Source organism: Tursiops truncatus, chromosome 7, assembly GCF_011762595.2.
Source record: "Tursiops truncatus isolate mTurTru1 chromosome 7, mTurTru1.mat.Y, whole genome shotgun sequence".
NCBI classification, from domain to species: domain Eukaryota; kingdom Metazoa; phylum Chordata; class Mammalia; order Artiodactyla; family Delphinidae; genus Tursiops; species Tursiops truncatus.
Genome location: NC_047040.1, coordinates 22,238,730 through 22,261,525, shown reverse-complemented (window position 1 = coordinate 22,261,525; position 22,796 = coordinate 22,238,730). Strand labels below are relative to the sequence as shown.

General features: G+C 39.0%; 1 protein-coding gene across 3 annotated transcripts in view; it reads right to left on the bottom strand.

Moving 5' to 3' along the window:
• Nucleotides 1-1,869: 1,869 nt before the first annotated feature.
• Nucleotides 1,870-22,796, bottom strand: part of ABCA12 (ATP binding cassette subfamily A member 12) — a 197,727-nt gene continuing 176,800 nt past the window's right edge. For all 3 annotated transcript variants that reach the window (XM_019938973.3, XM_019938975.3, XM_019938974.3), the window contains one exon: nucleotides 1,870-21,853. In XM_019938973.3, coding sequence (XP_019794532.2) covers nucleotides 21,752-21,853 — 102 coding nt within the window. In that variant the 3' untranslated portion in view covers nucleotides 1,870-21,751. The remainder of the gene's footprint in view (nucleotides 21,854-22,796) is intronic.

Genomic DNA, 22,796 nt, shown 5'->3' with positions numbered 1-22,796 from the left:
GGTTGAGAGTCCGCCTGCCGATGCAGGGGACATGGGTTTGTGCCCCAGTCCAGGAAGATCCCACATGCCGCAGAGCGGCTGGGCCCGTGAGCCATGGCCGCTGAGCTTGTGCGTCCGGAGCCTGTGCTCCGCAATGGGAGAGGCCACAACAGTGAGAGGCCCGCGTAACGCAAAAATAAATAAATAAATAAAATAAAATAAAACACCCCTTGGAAGGAAATTCCATTTCCTTCTTTATCCATACATTCGAGTGTTAATACCCTTTTTCTAAGCAACAAGTTCTTATTTCCCAAGCTCAAGCTTTCTGCTTCATCCCTATCACAGTAAATGAACAATGATGTAATGAGCACAAGACCAGCTAATCATTAGCTATCGAGACATAAACATCTGAAAGTATTTTGTTCATTCAAAATTAGGGTGCATTTGATTAATGGTATTTGGTATAATTAATATTTAAATTACATGATATTTTACTGCCCTCTAAATAAACTGTGTAACCATATAATTTTAAAAAGGTTTGAAATAATTTAATATTTTTACAGTCCTCTCAATAAATGACTATGTAACTATGAACAGTTTTGAGAGTGTAAAGAAGCATTATGAGTGACTAAGCTTGGTTCACAGATGTAAACCAGGACTGTCCTGTGCAAAGCAGGATGCATGTTCTCCCTGCTTCCAAAGCACATTCTCAAGCTAAAGAAGAGTTAAGTTTCCTCAGCCAACTTTCTCCCATTTATAGTTAGAGTTTATATTTGCAAGCAAATGCAATAATCAATTCCCCATTCCTGCAAATAGGGAAACCCTGTCTACTTAAATTTTCAACATCAATAACTTCTCCAATGTGCATGTAACTAAATTACACTACATCACTCCTCCACCGAAACTGAGGAATAATGTAGCGAGAACTTCTTGTTCCACTCTCTCTGCCACTCTCTTCTACTATCTGAAAATATCGCTTTCACTTTTATTTTCCAGTTTCTTTTCTGTCCCCCCCACCTCTCCCCAACCACCATGTGAGCTCCATAGAGGCAAATACTTTTTCTGGTTCATTGCTGTATCCTCACTGCCCAGAACATAGTAGGTGCTCAACAAATATTTACTGAATGAATGAAAGTCCATGTGCAATAAGTATTATTCAATTAAAAGCTGAAAAGGAGATAGATAGGAGGACGATACTCTTGGCAGGGTTTTGTAGGGCCAGAATTTCAAATGTCTCTTAGGACAGGTAAAGGATGAAATGAACACAGCCAGGGGAAACCCTTATGCCTACCATGCGGGGGCAGTGGGGATCGTGCTCCACTGAAACAGGCAGCTACACACCAGCTCCAGCCAGTTGCTGCTGCGTTAAGGTGGAGAGTCCAGTGATGTCAAACCTTACACATTTTCAAGACCAGAAATTTGAATTTCAAGCCAATACCTAGGATGTAACATGTTGGCTCTTTAATCTTTTCCATAATATTGTGCAGAGTAAGTGAAACATATCTTGTGTAGAATCTGGTTTTTCAACTGCACATTTGTGACCTCTGGTATATTTCTAATTCCATCAACTGAAAATTCATTAGGATAAATTTTTTCTGATATAAATAATGCTGAGAGTATTAATCTTCCCTCTCATTCTCAATTTCAAAACAATGACTTCTGTTACATCAATACATCTGCAGCTATTACCTTCCAGAAATGGGAGATTTGACTGTGGGATGAAAAGGGACTAACCTATCATATCTGACTTTGAGAGAGGATCTTTTTTTTTTTAATCTCTCTTCTCAATATGACAATCATTTATTTTACATCTCCCTTCTCAATATGACAAAATTATTTTTAAAATAATTATCATGAAATAAAACTAATAGTAGCCACAAAAGCAATGAAAACTGTGAAGATTTATCTTTTATTGAATTTCACATATAGTCATGCCAGTAAAAAATAGAAAATTAATAAACTCAGAGAATAAAATAAATATTATGTTAAACAAAGAAAAAAGTAACAGATTGATACTTTTTAATGATCTTAATACATTTTTTGTTAGAAAAGGGAAAAAACATCTTTTTAGTTATTTGTTTCTAAATGAACACAGTTTGTGTGTCAAGCCTTATCTTCTGCAAATTTGTCAATGCCTTTCTCAAAATAGATTTTTGTGTATTTAAGCTCATTAGCAAGTATAGCCAGCCTGTTTAATCTATCTTCGCTCATAACTCAAAGAACACATTAATTTCAAAATAGTTTTCTCACTCAAAGCAACAATTATATAAATAGTCAGGAAAGCCTTAAAAATAAAAGTTTGGTAGAGATTTACAAAAATTTCATTTCACAATAAATTTAGCTACCCCAATACTCGTCACATCTTTATTTCTTTGGGATTGATACTAGCAGCCTTTAAATATCTATGTAGTCAAAAAATTTTGAACAGGGCTTCCCTGGTGGCAGTGGTTAAGAATCCACCTGCCAATGCAGGGGACACAGGTTCGAGCTCTGGTCCGGGAAGATCCCACATGCCGTGCAGCAACTGGGCCCTGGGCCCATGTGATACAACGACTGCGCCTGTGCTCTAGCGCCTGCAAGCCACAACTACTGAAGCCTGCATGACCTAGAGCATACTCTGAAACAAGAGAAGCCACCGCAACGAGAGGCCTGTGCACCGCAACAGAGTAGCCCCCGCTCACCACAACTCGAGGAAGCCCGCACGCAGCAACGAAGACCCAACACAGCCAAAAATAAATAAAATTAATTAAAAAAATTTTTTTGAACATAAATAAAAACTTGAGGAGCCTACACAGAATGACAGAATTGAAGTAACAAGAGCCCTTTCTTCTTTACAATTACAGTGTTATCATTGTTTATTTAAAACCTGTTTAAACGCTGGAAATTATATATTCCATCATTATATTCTTGCAAATTGTCTTATGTTTACCCTCTGGATCTGATTTCCTATATACGCTAAGGTAAGTCATTGTTTTTATTTAAAGAAGGAGTCACTGAGGATGCTAAAGTAACTGAGCTCTGGTACCCCTCAACTCATTGGAAGTCATTTTAGTCCCCTTTGCTCCCCAGGGGCTTAATTCAGGGCCACCACTGCCTGCTGTTCAACTCGAGTTTCAGCAACCTATTGTTGCCAGACACGCCGCGATCCAAATACTGAAACACCAACGTCCGCAGCAGAGAAGGGGTTTACTCACCAGGCAGATAAGTGAGAGGATGGGAGAACAAATCTCAAATCCGCCCCTCCAAAGGTGAGGGCCTCGGGATACTTACAGGATAAAGCTGAGGCTGGGAAGCACGGGGAAAGGTAACTGGAGAAAAGGAAAAGGTGAAGGAATCATTGCTCTGCACAGGTACAACTAAGGCACAGATTTCTTCACAGGACGCTGGTCCAGAAAATGGCGGCGCGAATGTGCTCTGAGGGTGGACCTCCTAGTCGCCTGACATCAAAAAGTCCAAGCAGACACTCGCGCATGCCCAGTTGGAAGCCCGTGGTCCTAACCAGTCTTAACCGGCTCGGGCCCAAACTAGACACAGTTGAGTTCAAGCTCCTTCAAATCAACTCGGGCAAATATCTTGTTTGTATGTGATGCTTGGAGGTCTTTTGTAGCAACAATTAAAGCCAGCTGGAGCAGCAAGGCAGGTTCCAGGTGTAATGGATTTAACTGATGATTACCCTCGGTTTCACTCTGGCTCTTATTTCAGCTGTTTCTGATCCGTGAGCCTGTTTATCTTGTTTTCGAAACCAGTCCTGGTTTTGTTTTATCTTTTGCATTTTATCTACTGTTATTCTATTTTTGTAGTAAAGGTGGGTGCAGCAGAGCTTGGACTCCGAGCTGGCATCTCTGTATTCCACTGGCATGTACATATGCATGCACGTTTGTAAGGTTAATTAAAACTCTTAAAAAGTTCTTGAGTGAAATGCACTAAATTCATCATGGTGCTTATCTCTGGGGAGATGAGGAGGACGCTCAAATTGGGAGTGGTGTCAAAATCACTTTAATCTTATCTGTAATATTTTAAGTTTTAAGGGAGTCTGTAGAAATATATTAATTCAGTAATTTAAAATTCACTTAAACATTAATGAAATAAAACCTAATGAGAATGAGGGGAAGTATTTCCTAAATACGTGCTGTTTTATTCTTTGTAGTTTTTAACTTAGAAGCACGATTTTATCTCTATTAAGTCTAAGTCCATCTATTTATGTGATGTTACTTTAATGGAGCTTTAAAAATATTAAAAATATATTGTTGCACTTCATGCTTTTATTAAGATATGTTTAAATTTTAAAAATTGAAAAATTATTCACAAAGAACAATTCGCTAAAATATTGTAATGAACCATTTACTCTTCCAGCGCTAAAATCTACAGAGATAAAAGTATATACCTGGGGCCTCCCTGGTGGTACAGTGGTTGAGAGTCCGCCTGCCGATGCAGGGGACGCGGGTTCGTGCCCCGGTCCGGGAGGATCCCACATGCTGCGGAGCGGCTGGCCCCGTGAGCAGTGGCCACTGAGCCTGTGCATCTGGAGCCTGTGCTCCGCAACGGGAGAGGCCACAACGGTGAGAGGCCCGCGTACCGCCAAAAAAAAAAAAAAAAAAAGTATACATCTGTGTCTCCATTTTTCTGAAAGTAATTAATTTACTAAGAAAACTCATTTCTCTGTGGTACTTCTTACTCACTGATACGTAACATAATGCCTTAATGCCTTAACTGGATTGTTAGGTAGGATTTAAATGATTCACATGTGATTCTGCAACAAAGCCCATTCTCTAATAACAGCTCAACATGATTCATGCTCTGTGCTATATTTTAAGAAAACAAGAAAGAATAGAGAAACGACTACAAAAGCAGATGGGACAAATACTTCAGAAGCTGTCTTGGTACCTATAAGTGTTGTAGTACCACCTGGCTAAAAAAGCAAAAGAATGTTCATTAGGAAAATTAGCAGAGTTGTTGGGAAGAGATTCTTTTGGAAAGACCCCAAACTCAGGTGTGTCTTCCTCTTGTACGGGGCAGTTGAGTGCATTTCCGTTTTTTAAAATGTTCCATTAGTTTTAAAATATAATTAAAAAAAAAAACTAGGGCATAACTTGATTTTTACATCATTTAAAACCACTATTTGAGGCCTCAAAAGGCTCTTCTTTCCAATTCTGATTTTAGTGACATGATTATAATACAAGTTTTCAAGGGGCATTAGTACCTGGGATCTATAGTACAGCAATACAATTTATAATTCTATCTATGGAACCAAAGACTAATACAAATTTAATAAGACTTTGAGGAGTGATATATCACTTTTGAAGATTTTCAATGATGTCAGTTATCCACAGCAGATAGAACCATGGATCTCAACCTCGGTTGCACATTAGAAACACTTGGAGACCTTTTAAGACTCCCAGTGGCTACACCATACCCTGACCAATTATATCAAAATTTCTAGGAAAGGTGAAATTCTGAAATCAGTATAATTTCCCTGGGTAATTTCCTTTTTTTCTGTAACATTTTTATTAGAGTATAATTGCTTTACAATGTTGTGTTCATTTCTGCTGTATAACAAAGTGAATCAGCTATTTGTATACATATATCCCCATATCCCCTGCCTGTTGCGTCTCCCTCCCACCCTCCCTATTTCACCCCTCCAGGTGGTCATAAAACACTGAGCTGATCTCCCCGTGTGATGCAGCTGCTTCCCACTAGCTATCTATTTTACATTTGGTAGTGTATATATGTCAATGCTACTCTCTTACTTCGTCCTAGCTTACCCTTCCCTCATGTCCTCAAGTCCATTTTCTACATCTGCATCTTTATTCCTATCCTGCTGCTAGGTTCATCAGAACAATTTTTTTTTTTTTTAGATTCCATATATATGTGTTAGCATATGGTATTTCTTTTTCTCTTTCTGACTATTTCACTCTGTATGACAGACTCTAGATCCATCCACCTCACTACAAATAACTCAATTTCGTTTCTTTTTATGGCTGAGTAATATTCCATTGTATATATGTGCCACATCTTCTTTATCCATTCATCTGTTGATGGACACTTAGGTTGCTTCCATGTCCTGGCCATTGTAAATAGTGCTGCAGTGAACACTGTGGTACATAACTTTTTTGAATTATGGTTTTCTCACGGTATATTCCCAGTAGTCGGACTTCTGGGTCATACGGTAGTTCTATTTTTAGTTTTTTAAGGAACCTCTATACTGTTCCCCATAGTGGCTGTATCAATTTACATTCCCACCAGCAGTGCAAGACGGTTCCCTTTTCTCCACACCCTCTCCAGCATTTATTGTTTATAGGTTTTCTGATGATGGCCATTCTGACCAGTGTGAAGTGATACCTCACTGCAGTTTTGATTTGCATTTCTCTAATGATTAGTGATGTTGAGCATCCTTCCATGTGTTTGTTGGCAATCTGTATATCTTCTTTGGAGAAATGTATATTTAGATCTGCCTATTTTTGGATTGGGATGTTTGTTTTTTTGATGTTGAGCTGCATGAGCTGCTTGTATATTTTGGAGATTAATCCTTTGTCAGTTGCTTTGCTTGCAAATATGTTCTCCCATTCTGAGGGTTATGTATTCATTTTGTTTATGGTTTCCTTTGCTGTGCAAAAGCTTTTAAGATTCATTAGGTCTCATTTGTTTATTTTTATTTCCATTATTCTAGGAGGTGGGTCAAAGAGGATCTTGCTGTGATTTATGTCAAAGAGTGTTCTTCCTACGTTTTCCTCTAAGAGTTTTATAGTGTCTGGCCTTGCATTTAGGTCTTTACTCCATTTTGAGTTTATTTTTGTGTATGGTGTTAGGATGTGTTCTAATCTCATTCTTTTGCATGTAGCTGTCCAGTTTTCCTAGCACCAAATATTCAGAGGCTGTCTTTTCTCCATTGTATATTCTTGCCTCCTTTATCAAAGATAAGGTGACCATGTATGCGTCGGTTTATCTCTGGGCTTTCTATCGTGTTCCACTGATCTATATTTCTGTTTTTGTGCCAGAACCATACTGTCTTGATGACTGTAGCTTTGTAGTATAGTCTGAAGTCAGGGAGCCTGATTCCTCCAGCTCCATTTTTCTTTCTCAAGATTGCTTTGGTTATTTGAAGTCTTTTGTGTTTCCATACAAATTGTGAATTTTTTTGTTCTATTTCTGTGAAAAGTGCCATTGGTGGTTTGATAGGGATTGCACTGAATTTGTAGATTGCTTTGGGTAATATAGTCATATTCACAATGTTGATTCTTCCAGTCCAAGAACATGGTATATCTCTCCATCTGTTTGTATCATGTTTAACTTCTTTCATCAATGTCTTATAGTTTTCTGCATACAGGTCTTTTGTTTCCCTAGGTAGGTTTATTCCTAGGTATTTTATTCTTTTTGTTGCAATGGTAAATGGAAGTGTTTCCTTAATTTCTCTTTCAGATTTTTCATCATTAGTGTATTGGAATGCAAGAGATTTCTGTGCATTAATTTTGTACCCTGCTACTTTACCAAATTCATTAATTAGCTCTAGTAGTTTTCTGGTAGCATCTTTAGGATTCTCTATGTATAGTATCATGTCATCTGTAAACAGTGACAGCTTTACTTCTTCTTATCTCATTTGGATTCCTTTTACTTCTTTTCCTTCTATGATTGCTATTGCTAAAACTTCCAAAACTATGTTGAATAATAGTGGTGAGACTGGGCATCCTTGTCTTGTTCCTGATTTTAGAGGAAATGGTTTCAGTTTTTCAACATTGAGAACGATGCTGCCTGTGGGTTTGTCATATATGGCCTTTATTATGCTGAGGTAGGTTCCCTCTATGCCTAATTTCTGGAGAGTTTTTATCATAAACGGGTGTTGAATTTTGTCAAAAGCTTTTTCTGCATCTATTGAGATTATCATATGGTTTTTATCCTTCAGTTTCTTAATAGGTGTATCACATTGATTGATTTGCATATATTGAAGAATCCTTGCATACCTGCGATAAATCCTACTTGATCATGGTGTATGATCCCTTTATTGTGTTGTTGGATTCTGTTTGCTATTATCTTGTTGAGGATTTTTGCATCTATGTTCATCAGTGATATTGGTCTGTAGTTTTCTTTTCTTGTGACATCTCTGGTTTTGGTATCAGGGTGATGGTGGCCTCATAAAATGAGTTTGGGAGTGTTCCTCCTTCTGCTATATTTTGGAAGAGTTTGTGAAGGATAGGCATTAGCTCTTCTCTAAATGTTTGATAGAATTTGCCTGTGAAGCCATCTGGTCCTGGGCTTTTGTTTGTTGGAAGATTTTTTTTTTTTTTTTTTTTTTTTTTGCGGTATGCGGGCCTCTCACTGTTGTGGCCTCTCCCTTTGCGGAGCACAGGCTCCGGATGTGCAGGCTCAGCGGCCATGGCTCATGGGCCCAGCCGTTCCGCGGCATGTGGGATCTTCCCGGACCGGGGCACGAACCCGTGTCCCCAGATCAGCAGGCTGACTCTCAACAACTGCGCCACCAGGGAAGACCTGTTGGAAGATTTTTAATCACAGTTTCAATTTCAGTGCTTGTGACTGGTCTGTTTACATTTTCTGTTTCTTCCTGGTTCAGTCTCAGAAGGTTGTGCTTTTCTAAGAATTTGTCCATTCCTTCCAGGTTGTCCATTTTATTGGCATATAGTTGCTTGTGGTAATCCCTCGTGATTCTTTGTATTTCTGCAGTGTCAGCTGTTACTTCTCCTTTTTCATTCTAATTCTGTTGATTTGAGTGTTCTCCCTTTTTTTCTTATGAGTGTGGCTAGTGGTTTATCAATTTTTGTTTCTCTTCAAAGAACCAGCTTTTAGTTTTATTGATCTTTGCTATTGTTTCCTTCATTTCTTTTTCATTTATTTCTGATCTGATCTTTAAGATTTCTTTCCTTCTGCTGACTTTGTTTTTTGTTGTTGTTGTTGTTTTCTTCTTCTTCCTGTAACTGCTTTAGGTGTAAGGTTAGGTTGTTTATTTGACATTTTTCTTGTTTCTTGAGGTAGGATTGTACTGCTATAAACTTTCCTCTAAGAACTGCTTTTGCTGCATCCCATAGGTTTTGGATCGTCGTGTTTTCATTGTCATTTGGTTTTAGGTATTTTTTGACTTCTTCTTTGATTTCTTCAGTGACTTTTTGATTATTTAGTAGCATATTGTTTAGCCTCTATGTGTTTGCATTTTTTACAGTTTTTTTTCCCCTGTAATTGATATCTAGTCTCATAACGTTGTGGTTGGAAAAGATACTTGATATGATTTCAATTTTCTTAAATTTACCAAGGCTTGATTAGTGACCCAAGATATGATCTATCCTGGAGAATGTTCCGTGCGCACTTCAGAAGTGTAATCTGCTCTTTTTGGATGGAATGTCCTATAAATATGAATTAAATCTATCTAGTCTATTGTGTCATTTAAAGCTTGTGTTTCCTTATTTATTTTCATTTTGGATGATCTGTCCATTGGTGAAAGTGGGGTGTCAAAGTCCCCTGCTATGATTGTGTTACTGTCGATTTCCCCTTTTATGACTGTTAGCATTGGCCTTATGTATTGAGGTGCTCCTATGTTGGGTCCATAGATATTTACAATTGTTATATCTTCTTCTTGGATTGATCCCTTGATCATTGTGCAGTGTCCTTGTCTCTTGTAATAGTCTTTATTTTAAAGTCTATTTTGTCTGATATGAGAATTTCTACTCCAGCTTTCTTTTGATTTCCATTTGCATGGAGTATCTTTTTCCATCCCTTCACTTTCAGTCTGTATGTGTCCCTAGGTCTGAAGTGGTTGTCTTGTAGACAGCATATATACAGGTCTTGTTTTGGTATCCATTCAGCCAGTCTACGTCTTTTGGTTGGAGCATTTAATCCATTTACAATTAAGGTAATTATTGATATGTGTGTTCCTATTACCATTTTCTTAATTGTTTTGGGTTTGTTATTGTAGGTCTTTTCCTTCTGTTGTGTTTCCTTTCTAGAGAAGTTCCTTTAACATTTGTTGTAAAGTGGGTTTGGTGGTGCTGAATTCTCTCTCAAGCCAAGTTTTGCTTGGCTGTAAAGGTTTTAATTTCTCTTTCGAATCTGAATGAGATCCTTGCTGGGTAGAGCAATCTTGGTAGGTTTTTCTCTTTCATCACTTAAAATATGTTCTGCCACTCCCTTCTGGCTTGCTGAGTTTCTGCTGAAAGGTCAGCTGTTAGCCTTATGGGGATTCCCTTGTATGTTATTTGTTGCTTTTCCCTTGCTGCTTTTTTTTTTTTTTTGAATTTTTTTTTTTTTAAGAAGATGTTGGGGTTAGGAGTTTATTAATTAATTATTTTTGCTGTGTTGAGGCTTCGTTTCTGTGCGAGGGCTTTCTCTAGTTTGGCAAGCGGCGGCCACTCTTCATTGCGGTGCATGGGCCTCCCACTATCGTGGCCTCTATTGTTGAGGAGCACAGGCTCCAGAAGCACAGGCTCAGCAGTTGTGGCTCACGGGCCCAGTTGCTCCGTGGCATGTGGGATCCTCCCAGACCAGGGCTTGACCCCATGTCCCCTGCATTAGCAGGCAGTTTCTAAACCACTGCGCCACCAGGGAAGCCCTCCCTTGCTGCTTTTAATATTTTTTCTTTGTATTTAATTTTTGATAGTTTGGTTAATATGTGTCTTGGTATATTTCTCCTTGGATTTATCCTGTATGGGAGTCTCTGTGCTTCCTGGACTTGAGTGACTATTCCCTTTCCCATGTTAGGGAAGTTTTCAACTATAATCTCTTCAAATATTTTCTCAGACCCTTTCTTTTTCTCTTCTTCTGGGACCCCTATAATTCGAATGTTGTTGCGTTTAATATTGTTCCAGAGCTCTCTAAGAGTGTCCTCAATTCTTTTCATTCTTTTTTCTTTATTCTGCTCTGTGGTAGTTATTTCCACTATTTTATCTTCCAGGTCACTTATCTGTTCTTGTGCATCAGTTATTCTATTGATTTCTTCTAGAGCAATTTTAATTTCATTTATCATGTTGTTCATCATTGTTTGTTTGCCCTTTAGTTCTTCTAGGTCCTTGTTAAACGTTTCTTGTATTTTCTCCTTTCTATTTCCAAGATTTTGGAATCATCTTTACTATCATTACTCTGAATTCTTTTTCAGGTAGACTGCGTATTTCCTCTTCATTTGTTTGGTCTGGTGGGTTTTTACCTTACTCCTTCATCTGCTGTGTATTTCTGTCTTCCCATTTTGCTTAACTTACTGTGTTTGGGGTCTTCTCTTTGCAGGCTGCAGGTTCATAGTTCCCATTGATTTTGGTGTCTGCCCCTAGTGGCTAAGGTTGGTTCAGTGGTTTGTGTAGGCTTCCTGGCGGAGGGGACTGGTGCCTGTGTTCTGGTGGGTGGGGCTGGATCTTGTCTTTCTGGTGGGCAGGGCTGTGTCCAGTGGTGTGTTTTGGGGTGTCTGTGAACTTAGTATGATTTTAGGCAGCCTCTCTGCTAATGGGTGGTGGTGTTTTCCTGTCTTGCTAGTTGTTTTGCATGGGGCGTCCAGCACTGGAGCTTGCTGGCTATTGGGTGGAGCTGGGTCTTAGCACTGAGATGGAGATCTCTGGAAGAGCTCTCGCCGATTGATATTACTTAGGGCCTGGAGGTCTCTGGTGGTCCAATGTCCTGGAACTCACCAAAAAAGATACCCAACCTCCAAAGACAAAGGAGAAGCCACAGTGAGATGGTGGGAGGGGCACAAACACAGTAAAATCAAATCCCATAACTGCTGGGTGGGTGACTCACAGACTGGCGAACACTTATACTACAGAAGTCCACCCACTGGAGTGAAGGTTGTGAGCCCCCCGCCAGGCTTTCCAACCTGGGGGTCCAGCAACGGGAGGAGGAATTCCTAGATAATCAGACTTTGAAGCCTAGGGGGAGTTGATTGCAGGACTTCGACAGGACTGCGGGAAACAGAGACTCCACTCTTGGAGGGCACACACAAAGTAGTGTGTGCATCGGGACCCAGGGGAAGGGGCAGTGACCCCGGGGGAGACTGAACCAGACCTACCTGCTGGTGTTGGAGGGTCTCCTGCAGAGGCGGGGGGTGGCTCTGTTTCACTGTGGGGACAAGGACATTGGCAGCAGAAGTTCTGGGAAGTACTCCCTGGCATGAGCCCTCCCAGAGACTGTCATCAGCCCTACCAAGGAGCCCAGGTAGGCTCCAGTGTTGGGTTGCCCCAGGCCAAAAAACCAACAGGGAGGGAACCCAGCCCAACCCATCAGCAGTCAAGTGGATTAAAATTTTACCGTGCTCTGCCCACCAGAGCGACAGTCAACTCTACCCACCACAAGTCCCTTCCAACAGGAAACTTGCACAAGCCTCTTAGGTAGCCTCATCCACCAGAGGGCAGACAGCAGAAGCAAGAAGAACTACACTCCTGCAGCCTGTGGAATAAAAACCACATTCACAGGAAGATAGACAAGGTGAAAGGCTATGAACCAGATGAAGGAACAAGATAAAACCCCAGAAAGACAAATAAATGAAGTGAAGATAGGCAACCTTCCAGAAAAAGAATTCAGAATAATGATAGTGAAGATGATCCAGGACCTCGGAAAAAGAATGGAGGCAAAAATCGAGAAGATGCAAGATAAGTTTAACAAAGACCTAGAAGAATTAAAGAACAAACAAACAGCGATGAACAATACAATAACTGAAATGAAAACTACACTAGAAGCAATCAATAGCAGAAAAACTGAGGGAGAAGAATGGATAAGTGACCTGGAAGACAGAATGGTGGAATTCACTGCTGTGGAACAGAATAAAGAAAAAAGAATGAAAAGAAATGAAGACAGCCTAAGAGACCTCTGGGACAACATTAAATGCACCAACATTCACATTATATGGGTGGCAGAAGTAGAAGAGAGAAAGGACCCGAGAAAATATTTGAAGAGATTGTAGTCAAAATTACCCCAACATGGGAAAGGAAATAGCCACTCAAGTCCAGGAAGTGCAGTGAGTCCCATACAGGATAAACCCAAGGAGAAACATGCCAAGACACATAGTAATCAAACTGGCAAAAATTAAAGACAAAGAAAAATTATTGAAAGCAGCAAGGGAAAAATGACAACATACAAGGGAACAGCAGAAGCTCTACATGCCAGAAGGGAGAGGCATGATATACTTAAAGTGATGAAAGGGAAGAACCTACAATCAAGATTACTCTACCGGCAAGGATCTCATTCGGATTTCATGGAGAAATCAAAAGCTTTACAGACAAGCAAAAGCTAAAAGAATTCAGCACCACCAAACCAGCTCTACAACAAATGCTAAAGGAACTTCTCTATGTGGGAAACACAAGAGAAGAAAAGGACCTACAAAAACAAACCCAAAACAATTAAGAAAATTGTCATAGGAACATACATATCAATAATTACCTTAAACGTGAATGGATTAAATGCTCTAACCGAAAAACACAGGCTTGCTGAATGGATACAAAAACAAGACCCATATATATGCTGTCTACAAGAGACCCACTTCAGACCTAGGGACACATACAAACTGAAAGTGAGGGGATGGAAAAAGATATTCCATGCAAATGGAAATCAAAAGAAAGCTGGAGTAGCAATACTCACATCAGATAAAATAGACTTTAAAATAATGTTACAAGAGACAAGGAAGGATTCTACATAATCATCAAGGGATCAATCCAAGGAGAAGATATAACAATTATAAATATATATGCACCCAGTATAGGAGCACCTCAATACATAAGACAACTGCTAACAGGTATAAAAGAGGAAATTGACAGTAACACAGTAATAGTGGGATCTTTAACACCTCACTTACACCAATGGACAGATCATCCAAAATGAAAATAAATAAGGAAGCAGAAATTTTAATTGACACAATAGACTAGATAGATTTAATTACGTTTATAGGACATTCCATCCAAAAAGAACAGATTACACTTTCTTCTCAAGTGCGCACAAAACATTCTCCAGGATAGATCACATCTTGGGTCACAAATCAAGCCTCAGTAAATTTAAGAAAACTGAAATCATATCAAGCAACTTTTCTGACCACAACACTATGAGATTAGAAACGAATTACAGGGGAAAAAACGTAAAAAACACAAACACATGGAGGCTAAACAATACGTTACTAAATAACCAAGAGATCACTGAGCAAATCAAAGAGGAAATGAAAAAATACCTAGAGACAAATGACAATGAAAACATGACGATCCAAAACCTATGGGATGCAGCAAAAGCAGTTCTAAGAGGGAAGTTTATAGCTATACAAGCCTACCTCAAGAAACAAGAAAAACCTCAAATAAGCAATCTAACCTTACACCTAAAGCAATGAGAGAAAGAAGAACAAACAAAACCCAAAGGTAGCAGAAGGAAAGTAATCATAAAGATCAGAGCAGAAATAAATGAAATAGAAACAAGGAAAACAATAGCAAAGATCAATAAAACTAAAAGTTGGTTCTTTGAGAAGATAAACAAAATTGATAAACCATTAGCCAGACTCATCAAGAAAAAGAGAGAGAGGACTCAAATCAATAAAATTAGAAATGAAAAAGAAGTTACAACAGACACCACAGAAATACAAAGCATCTTAAGAGACTACAAGCAACTACAAGCAACTCTATGCCAATAAAATGGACAACCTGGAAGAAATGGACAAATTCTTAGAAAGGTATAACCTTCCAAGACTGAACCAGGAAGAAATAGAAAATATGAACAGACCAATCACAAGTAATGAAATTGAAACTGTGATTAAAAATCTTCCAACAAACAAAAGTCCAGGAGCAGATGGCTTCACAGGTGAATTCTATCAAACATTTAGAGAAGAGCTAACACCCATCCTTCTCAAACTCTTCCAAAAAATTGCAGAGGAAGGAACACTCCCAAACTCATTCTATGAGGCCAGCATCACCCTGATACCGAAACCAGACAAAGATACTACAAAAAAAGAAAATTACAGACCAATATCACTGATGAATATAGATGCAAGAAATCTCAACAAAATACTAGCAAAGAGAATCCAACAACACATTAAAAGAATCATACACCATGATCAAGTGGGATTTATCCCAGGAATGCAAGGATTCTTCAATATACACAAATCAATCAATGTCATACACCATATTAACAAATTGAAGAATACAAACCATATGATCATCTCAATAGACGCAGAAAAAGGTTTTGAAAAAATTCAACACCCGTTTATGATAAAAACTCTCCAGAAGGTGGGCATAGAGGGAACCTACCTCAACATAATAAAGTCCGTATACGACAAACCCACAGCAAACATCATTCTCAATGGTGAAAAACTGAAAGCATTTCCTCTAAGATCAGGAACAAGACAAGGATGTCCACTCTCACCACTCTTATTCAACATAATTTTGGAAGTCCTAGCCACAGCAATCAGAGGAGAAAAAGAAATAAAAGGAATAGAAATTGGAAAAGAAGAAGTAAAACTGTCACTGTTTGCAGATGAAATGATACTATACATAAAGAATCCTAAAGAATGCCAGCAGAAAACTACTAGAGCTAATCAGTGAAGTTGGTAAAGTTGCAGGATACAAAATTAATGCACAGAAATCTCTTGCATTCCTGTACACTAATGATGAAAAATCTGAAAGAGAAATTAAGGAAACACTCCCATTTACCACTGCAACAAAACGAATAAAACACCTAGGAATAAACCTACCTAGGGAAACAAAAGACCTGTATGCAGAAAACTTTAAGACACTGATGAAAGAAAGTAAAGATGATAGCAACAGATGGAGAGATATACTATGTTTTTGGATTAGAAAAATCAATATTTTGAAAATGAGTATACAACCCAAAGCATTCTACAGGTTCAGTGCAAGTCGTATCAAATTACAAATGGCGTTTTTTATGGAACTAGAAAAAGAAATCTTAAAATTTCTATGGAGACAAAGAAGACCCCGAATAGCCAAAGCAGTCTTCAGGGAAAAAAACGGAGCTGGAGGAATCAGGCTCCCTGACTTCAGACTATACTACAAAGCTACAGTAATCAAGACAATATGGCACTGGCACAAAAACAGAAACATAGATCAATGGAACAAGATAGAAAAGCCCAGAGATAAACCCACGCACCTATGGTCAACTAATCTATGACAAAGGAGGCAAGGATATACAATGGAGAAAAGACAGTCTCTTCAATAAGTGGTGCTGGGAAAACTGGACAGCTACATGTAAAAGAATGAAATTAGAACACTCCCTAACACCATACACAAAAATAAATGCAAAATGGATTCAAGACCTAAATGTAAGACTGGACACTATAAAACTCTTAGAGGAAAACATAGGAAGAACACTCTTTGACATAAATCACAGCAAGATCTTTTTTGATCCACCTCCTAGAGTAATGGAAATAAAAACAAAAATAAATGGGGGCTTCCCTGGTGGCGCAGTGGTTGAGAATCTGTCTGCCAATGCAGGGGACACGGGTTCGAGCCCTGGTCTGGGAAGATCCCACATGCCACAGAGCAACTGGGCCCGTGAGCCACAACTACTGAGCCTGTGTGTCTGGAGCCTGTGCCCCGCAACAAGAGAGGCCGCGACAGTGACAGGCCCGTGCACCGCGATGAAGAGTGGCCCCCGCTCACCGCAACTAGAGAAAGCCCTCACGCAGAAACGAGGACCCAACACAGCCAAAAATAAAAATAAATAAATAAATAGCTCTCTTAGCAATACCGACTCCATTTAAAAAATAAATAAACAAATGGGACCTAATGAAACTTCAAAGCTTTTGCACAGCAAAGGAAACCATAAACAAGACGAAAAGACAACCCTCAGAATGGGAGAAAATATTTGCAAACGAATCAACGGACAAAGGATTAATCTCCAAAATATATAAACAGCTCATGCATCTCAGTATTATGAAAAACAACTGAATCCAAAAATGGGCAGAAGACCTAAATAGACATTTCTCCAAAGAAGACATCAGATGGCCAAGAAGCACATGAAAAGCTGCTCAGCGTCACTAATTATTAGAGAAATGCAAATCAAAACTACAGTGAGGTATCACCTCACACCAGTTAGAATGGGCATCATCAGAAAATCTACAAACAACAAATGCTGGAGAGGGTGTGGAGAAAAGGAAACCCTCTTGCACTGTTGGTGGGAATGTAAATTGATACAGCCACTATGGAGGACAGTATGGAGGTTCCTTAAAAAACTAAAAATAGAATTACCATATGATCCAGCAATCCCACTACTGGGCATATACCCAGAGAAAACCATAATTCAAAAAGACACATGCACCCCAATGTTCATTGCAGCACTGTTTACAATAGCCAGGTCATGGAAGCAACCTAAATGCCCACTGACAGACGAATGCATAAAGAAGATGTGGTACATATATACAATGGAATATTACTCAGCCATAAGATGGAACAAAATTGGGTCCTTTGTTGAGACGTGGATGGACCTAGAGACTGTCATACAGAGTGAAGTAAGTCAGAAAGAGAAAAACAAATATCGTATGTTAACACATGTATGTGGAACCTAGAAAAATGGTACAGATGAACCGGTTTGTGGGGCAGAAATTTAGACACAGATGTAGAGAACAAACGTATGGACACCAAGGGGGGAAAGCTGCAGGGGGTGGGGGTGGTGGTCTGATGAACTGGGCGATTGGGATTGACATGTACACACTGATGTGTGTAAAACTGATGACTAATAAGGACCTGCTATATAAAAAAATAAATAAAATAAAATTCAAAAATTAAAATAAAAATAAAACAAAGAAACAGAAAAGATTAATTCAAGGATGATTGATTAATTTTACTGGAGTCATATGTCAATCTCTAAAGTAATCAAAGTGGTCGCGAGAAATTAGGTACTCTGGTCATCCTGGGTCATCTGCCCACCCCAACTGCTCAGCATCTGTGCTTTATGCAGAAACAACATTTCAATGTAAAATGGCTGGTTATCTGAACATTTTTCCCTAGCAGTTAACATTAAATTATAATAGCTAGTCTTCTAAAGCTAAAACAAACATAACTGCAAAAAATTCAGAGCAAAATTATGAAAATATTTCTACATTGAAACAGACGTTTTGGTGTCTCAATGATTTATTGAGCAAGAATAGTTGGTACTCTGCTGGGTATGGCAGATACAACGATGAAGGAATAACAGGTCACTACTCTTGATCAACTTAGAGTGTAATGGGAAGAGAAAGACGGTATAGAGATGATTATAATCTAGCAGGGAAACACTGCTGCAGAGGCCTGCACGGAATGCTTTTGTAATGAGGATAGAACAATGAACTCTGCCTGAGGCTTTCTGGGAAGATTTCCTTAAAGAAAACGTGAAGAAGAAGAGGAGTTTCTACATAAAAGCTGAGTGGGAACAGGGAGAAGGTCTTTCAAGAGAAAGGAGTGGCACAAGCGCAAAGTGGCACAAGGGTGCGAAAAGATCTGTCATAATAGGAAATAGCAAGCAATTCATTGAAGTTGGGTGTAGAGTACATGAGGAAGAGAGGTGGACGTGGTGGGGTGTATTATGAAATATTGATTCTTTGAGGGTCAGTTAAGGAGTCTGCATTTCGTTCTACAGATTATGGAAAACCGGTCTGGGTTGATAAGTAAGGGAGGGATAAGATTAAGTGTCACAAATGATGCCAAAGGAAATAATATCATTCCCTTTTAGCTTGCTGTTATTACACTTAAAATCTTATGTTGATAAGTGTACTTTAATGAAGCAAGCAGGCTCCCAGGCTCCTGTCGAGGTAAGAGCATGCAAGCCTGCTGCATCACCCTCACCCTCACCCAGGAGGGCATTTGCTATTGTCTAGGGAATTATCATCTCTGAGGAGAAGAATGAATCATTCGGGCAGAGAGCATATTTGGAGAAGGTAGTTGTACATATCATTTTTCCAAATGTTTTAATATTATGAAAATCAGGTTTTATACGTGAGGTGAAGATTGCCACAATCCTCAGAGGTAATTTAGGTAACTCATATGAAAAAGCGGAATCTGTACGGGTTATCCAGAGTGGAGGCAGTCCTCCAAGAACTGGGAATTCTCAAAACATTTTCTCTACTGTAGAGAAGCCCCAACGGATGTGGGTTCAAATAGTTTTTTATGTACGTTCCTTACTTATATGTAAAAATGCACTGTAAAACTCAAACAGTACATCCTCACAGACAAAAAGACAAAGAAGAAATAAATGTGCAGGAATGTACAGAAGCAAAGCATTAGAATTCCATTCCCAAAGAAGGTACCCAAATCCTCCTATTCCAGTGGATACACTGTAATATCTGTATTATGGAACAAAGTGTCATCTTTCCTTTTTCTTCTCCATGAATAAACTACCTCATGGGACACTTCACTGAATTTCATAGATTTAAACAGAATAAAGATGCCTGGTTTCCATACCAACCATGCCTGCTTCTCTTTTGTTTCTCATTCATTTATTTATTCATCTATTTAACCAACAAATCTTTATTGAGTACCACAAATATTTATCGTGTGTGTAGGTACTGATGGGAAAACTAGGAAGATCAAAGTAGGTCTCCTGTCCTCATAGAGCTTCATGTCTAGTGAGGGAGAGAAATACTAAATAAACACTCAAAAGTGCCATCCATGTCATTCAGAGGGCAGCTTGGACTTCCCTGCCTACTGAGAGGTAGATGAGATTGGCTGGAACCTCCCAGATCCACATCCTGGGGGGTCAGAAGCTCCGCTCAGCACATATCCGGACCCCTCCGACTCATGGTCTCGCCTCCCACCAGGCTTCTCCTGCTCTGTGGTGAAGCAGGCATTGTTCTGTGCCTCTTTCAAAGAAGACAACTCATCCTTTCCTCAATTTCCACTAGACACTCATTCACATAAAGCATTAGTAAGTATGACTGACTTTAACCAAGATTTAGGGGTAGGAGGACAGTCCACAGCATGGCTGCACAGCAAACGAATGTGAAAACATTTGGAAATTCATGGTTTTAAAAGTCCATTCAACCACTCAGTTTCTCAATACTCAGTTTCTCTTCAATACTCAGCCTTCTACCATCTCACTGGTTCCTCCTTTCTCCACTTCCTTTCTCTCCTCCCCCTGTGTTTCTCTTCCTACAACTGCTCAGAAGCAAGCAACCAACCACCACAATAACAAACACAATGAACAATAAACAAATCCCTCTATTCTCTCATGGAGCCTGACCATTTTTTTGCTTGTTTGGACCGCTGAAGACACTCATCCTCTCAGAATTACACTGTCTACTCCAAAAAGCTTATCTATGTATTATATTCAACAAGGATATTTTCTATCTTAAGAGAAATTTTGTTGCCATCTGTTAAGATATATATCATTAATCTAGATATATTACAAATTAGGATGCGTGCTCTCACAGAAAATTAGGAAGTACAATAGAGTACAGTTTTAGGACTGGGGGATTGGATTTAAACTGAAGAATTAGGGAAAGAAAGCTTCTTTGAGAAAGAAAAACATTTCTGAAGACTTAGCTAGGCACACACTGTGGGGGAAGGGCATTTCACACAGGGAGACGTATGAAAATACATGCAGAGGTGTGGAGGGAGGAAGGAGTTTGGTGCACTGGCAAAACCAAAAAGAGGCCAGCATGGCTACACCCTAAAGAGGAAGAGGAGAAAGAAAGTGGTGAAGGTGCAGAAGTAAGCAGGGGCCAGGTCTCATGGGAGCTTGTCATCCATGTGACTCCAAGTTTTAAATTCCTGGCTCTTCCCTAACAAATGAAATGACTTCATGAACTGTTTTTACTAAATGTTGATTTTATTGATTTTCAAAACAGATGTGCCAAAGCAAACTCATATAGACACATAGACACACACACACACACACACACACACACGTTATGTAAAGCACCTCCCCCAAGGGCCATATAATTTGGCATTATTATGAAGTCTATTCTATAGCCATATATATGATTCTGGGTCAGCCGGGTAATTAGCTGAAAATTATCTTCATATTCATTTTCCTTCCACAGGAATGTTTCCTTCAGAGAGACCCAGAATATGAACCTTTCTGTTAACAGCTTTAAAAAATGTTGTCTGCCAGCAGCACATGAATTCTCCATCATCTTTCAGTATTTGTATCTGCCCAGCTGACACACCTATTTCCGCCGAAAAGCAAGTAGCTTCTTGCTCTGCTCTGTGCCTTACTATTGGCAAGGCACTGCAGGAATAGATTTAAGCTCTATTTACCACCAGGGTAAACTGCCCCTCTATAGCATTCTTGTAGAAAGGCATTTCGGGGGGGTCAGTATGTCCCCATGTATTTACAGGTACTGAAGATGACATACACAAACACTCTAGACATTGTGCCCACTCATTACTGCCAATGTTAATCTGGCCCTTGGCACTTTACACATCACAATAGATTCACGTATTCATGATGATGTTCATTCTATTATTTTCTGAAAATAAATTATTTTGTTTGCTCTCCCAATTCTACCTACCCCAAACTACCTTACTTTTCTTCTCCACTCTTTCCTTTCAACTGCTAATAGCCATGCTTTTAAGCTGTCTTTTTATTGAAAGTAACAAATTAAGGCATTCATCTTCAGAGGTTTCACCTTTGCATAAGAGTCAGCAGCTTACACACTAGCATGCTCACAGTGCTGAGTAGACAGAAATTCATTTCAGTAGTAAAAACATTCACTGACCTTAGAAAGAAAACTTTCCATTTATAGTTACTGGCTAGTCTTGCACAATTGTAACTTTCCAATACAGAATAATACTTTAAAATTAAGATATTTTGAGGAATTTGTATCTTCTGCAGCTCCTCAAAATGAAGCCATTGGCATTTGTTGAGACTGAGTTTGCTGGAGGTACTAAGACTACAGCTGGTCATCTTGTGAGTCAGTGCTTACGGTGGAAACTTGGCTACTGGTATCGGCAGTTTCATAGCACTTTTGGTCTTTGGCAAAGTTGATGAAAACCTGATTTTTCAAGGGAAATAAAGCCATTAGTACTTGGTAAACCAAAGGAAGAAATAAGGTGTGTGTGTATGCACAATGGGAGAGCTAATAAGAAGAAAACTAGATGTCATAGGGGCACGCCCAAACACAGAAACAAACTCTCACTAGGAGTCCTTCCTTTAGGTATTGAAATTTATCTGGGGTTTGAAAATAATATCTATATCTACAACTATAAATACATTATAATCATAATATAAATCTAAAGCTATAATTAAATATCTATAGCCACATATTTGTATCTATTTGATCTGTATCAGTATCTTTCAAGTATCTTTTAACAAGGAGCCCAAACCAAGCCCTTGTCAAATGTTTGTATGATGATGTTGAGAGAAATTTCACTAGTTTCAAGAGGTTCGCTAGTTTCAACAGTTAATGCACTAAAATAAAATTTGTATACAAAGCTCACATTAACATTATGTTCAGTAAGCTTATTATTTAACAGGCAGAACTTTATGACTTTGTTTAAAATTCTATTAGTCATAGATTCATCCAGAAAATATTGAGAGTCTACTTTGTGCCAGACATGATACTGGTAATTGGTTACAAGTCAAAGGATAAATCTTCTGTGTTGGTAAGGCCATAATTGCTTAACTTCCCATAAAAAATTGTCCATGAGATGCAGCATGATTCAGAGGCCTCTGTAGCCTCACTTTCAGACCCATTCCAGTGATAGGTCCAATCAAATGTTCTATATATCAGGTTGGTTGAACTGTATAAAACTAAAACAGTGCAAAGGTGATGAAGGATGTTCCATGATGCCTCGAGTTATCGAATATAAATGTAATTAAGACAGATGATGTGAATGAAACAAAAGAATCCTGCATTTACCACTTTGGTTGCCTGAATCTAGCAGATCTAAAGCTTTGGCACCAAATTCTCACTAGATAACTCCATCCTCCCCTAA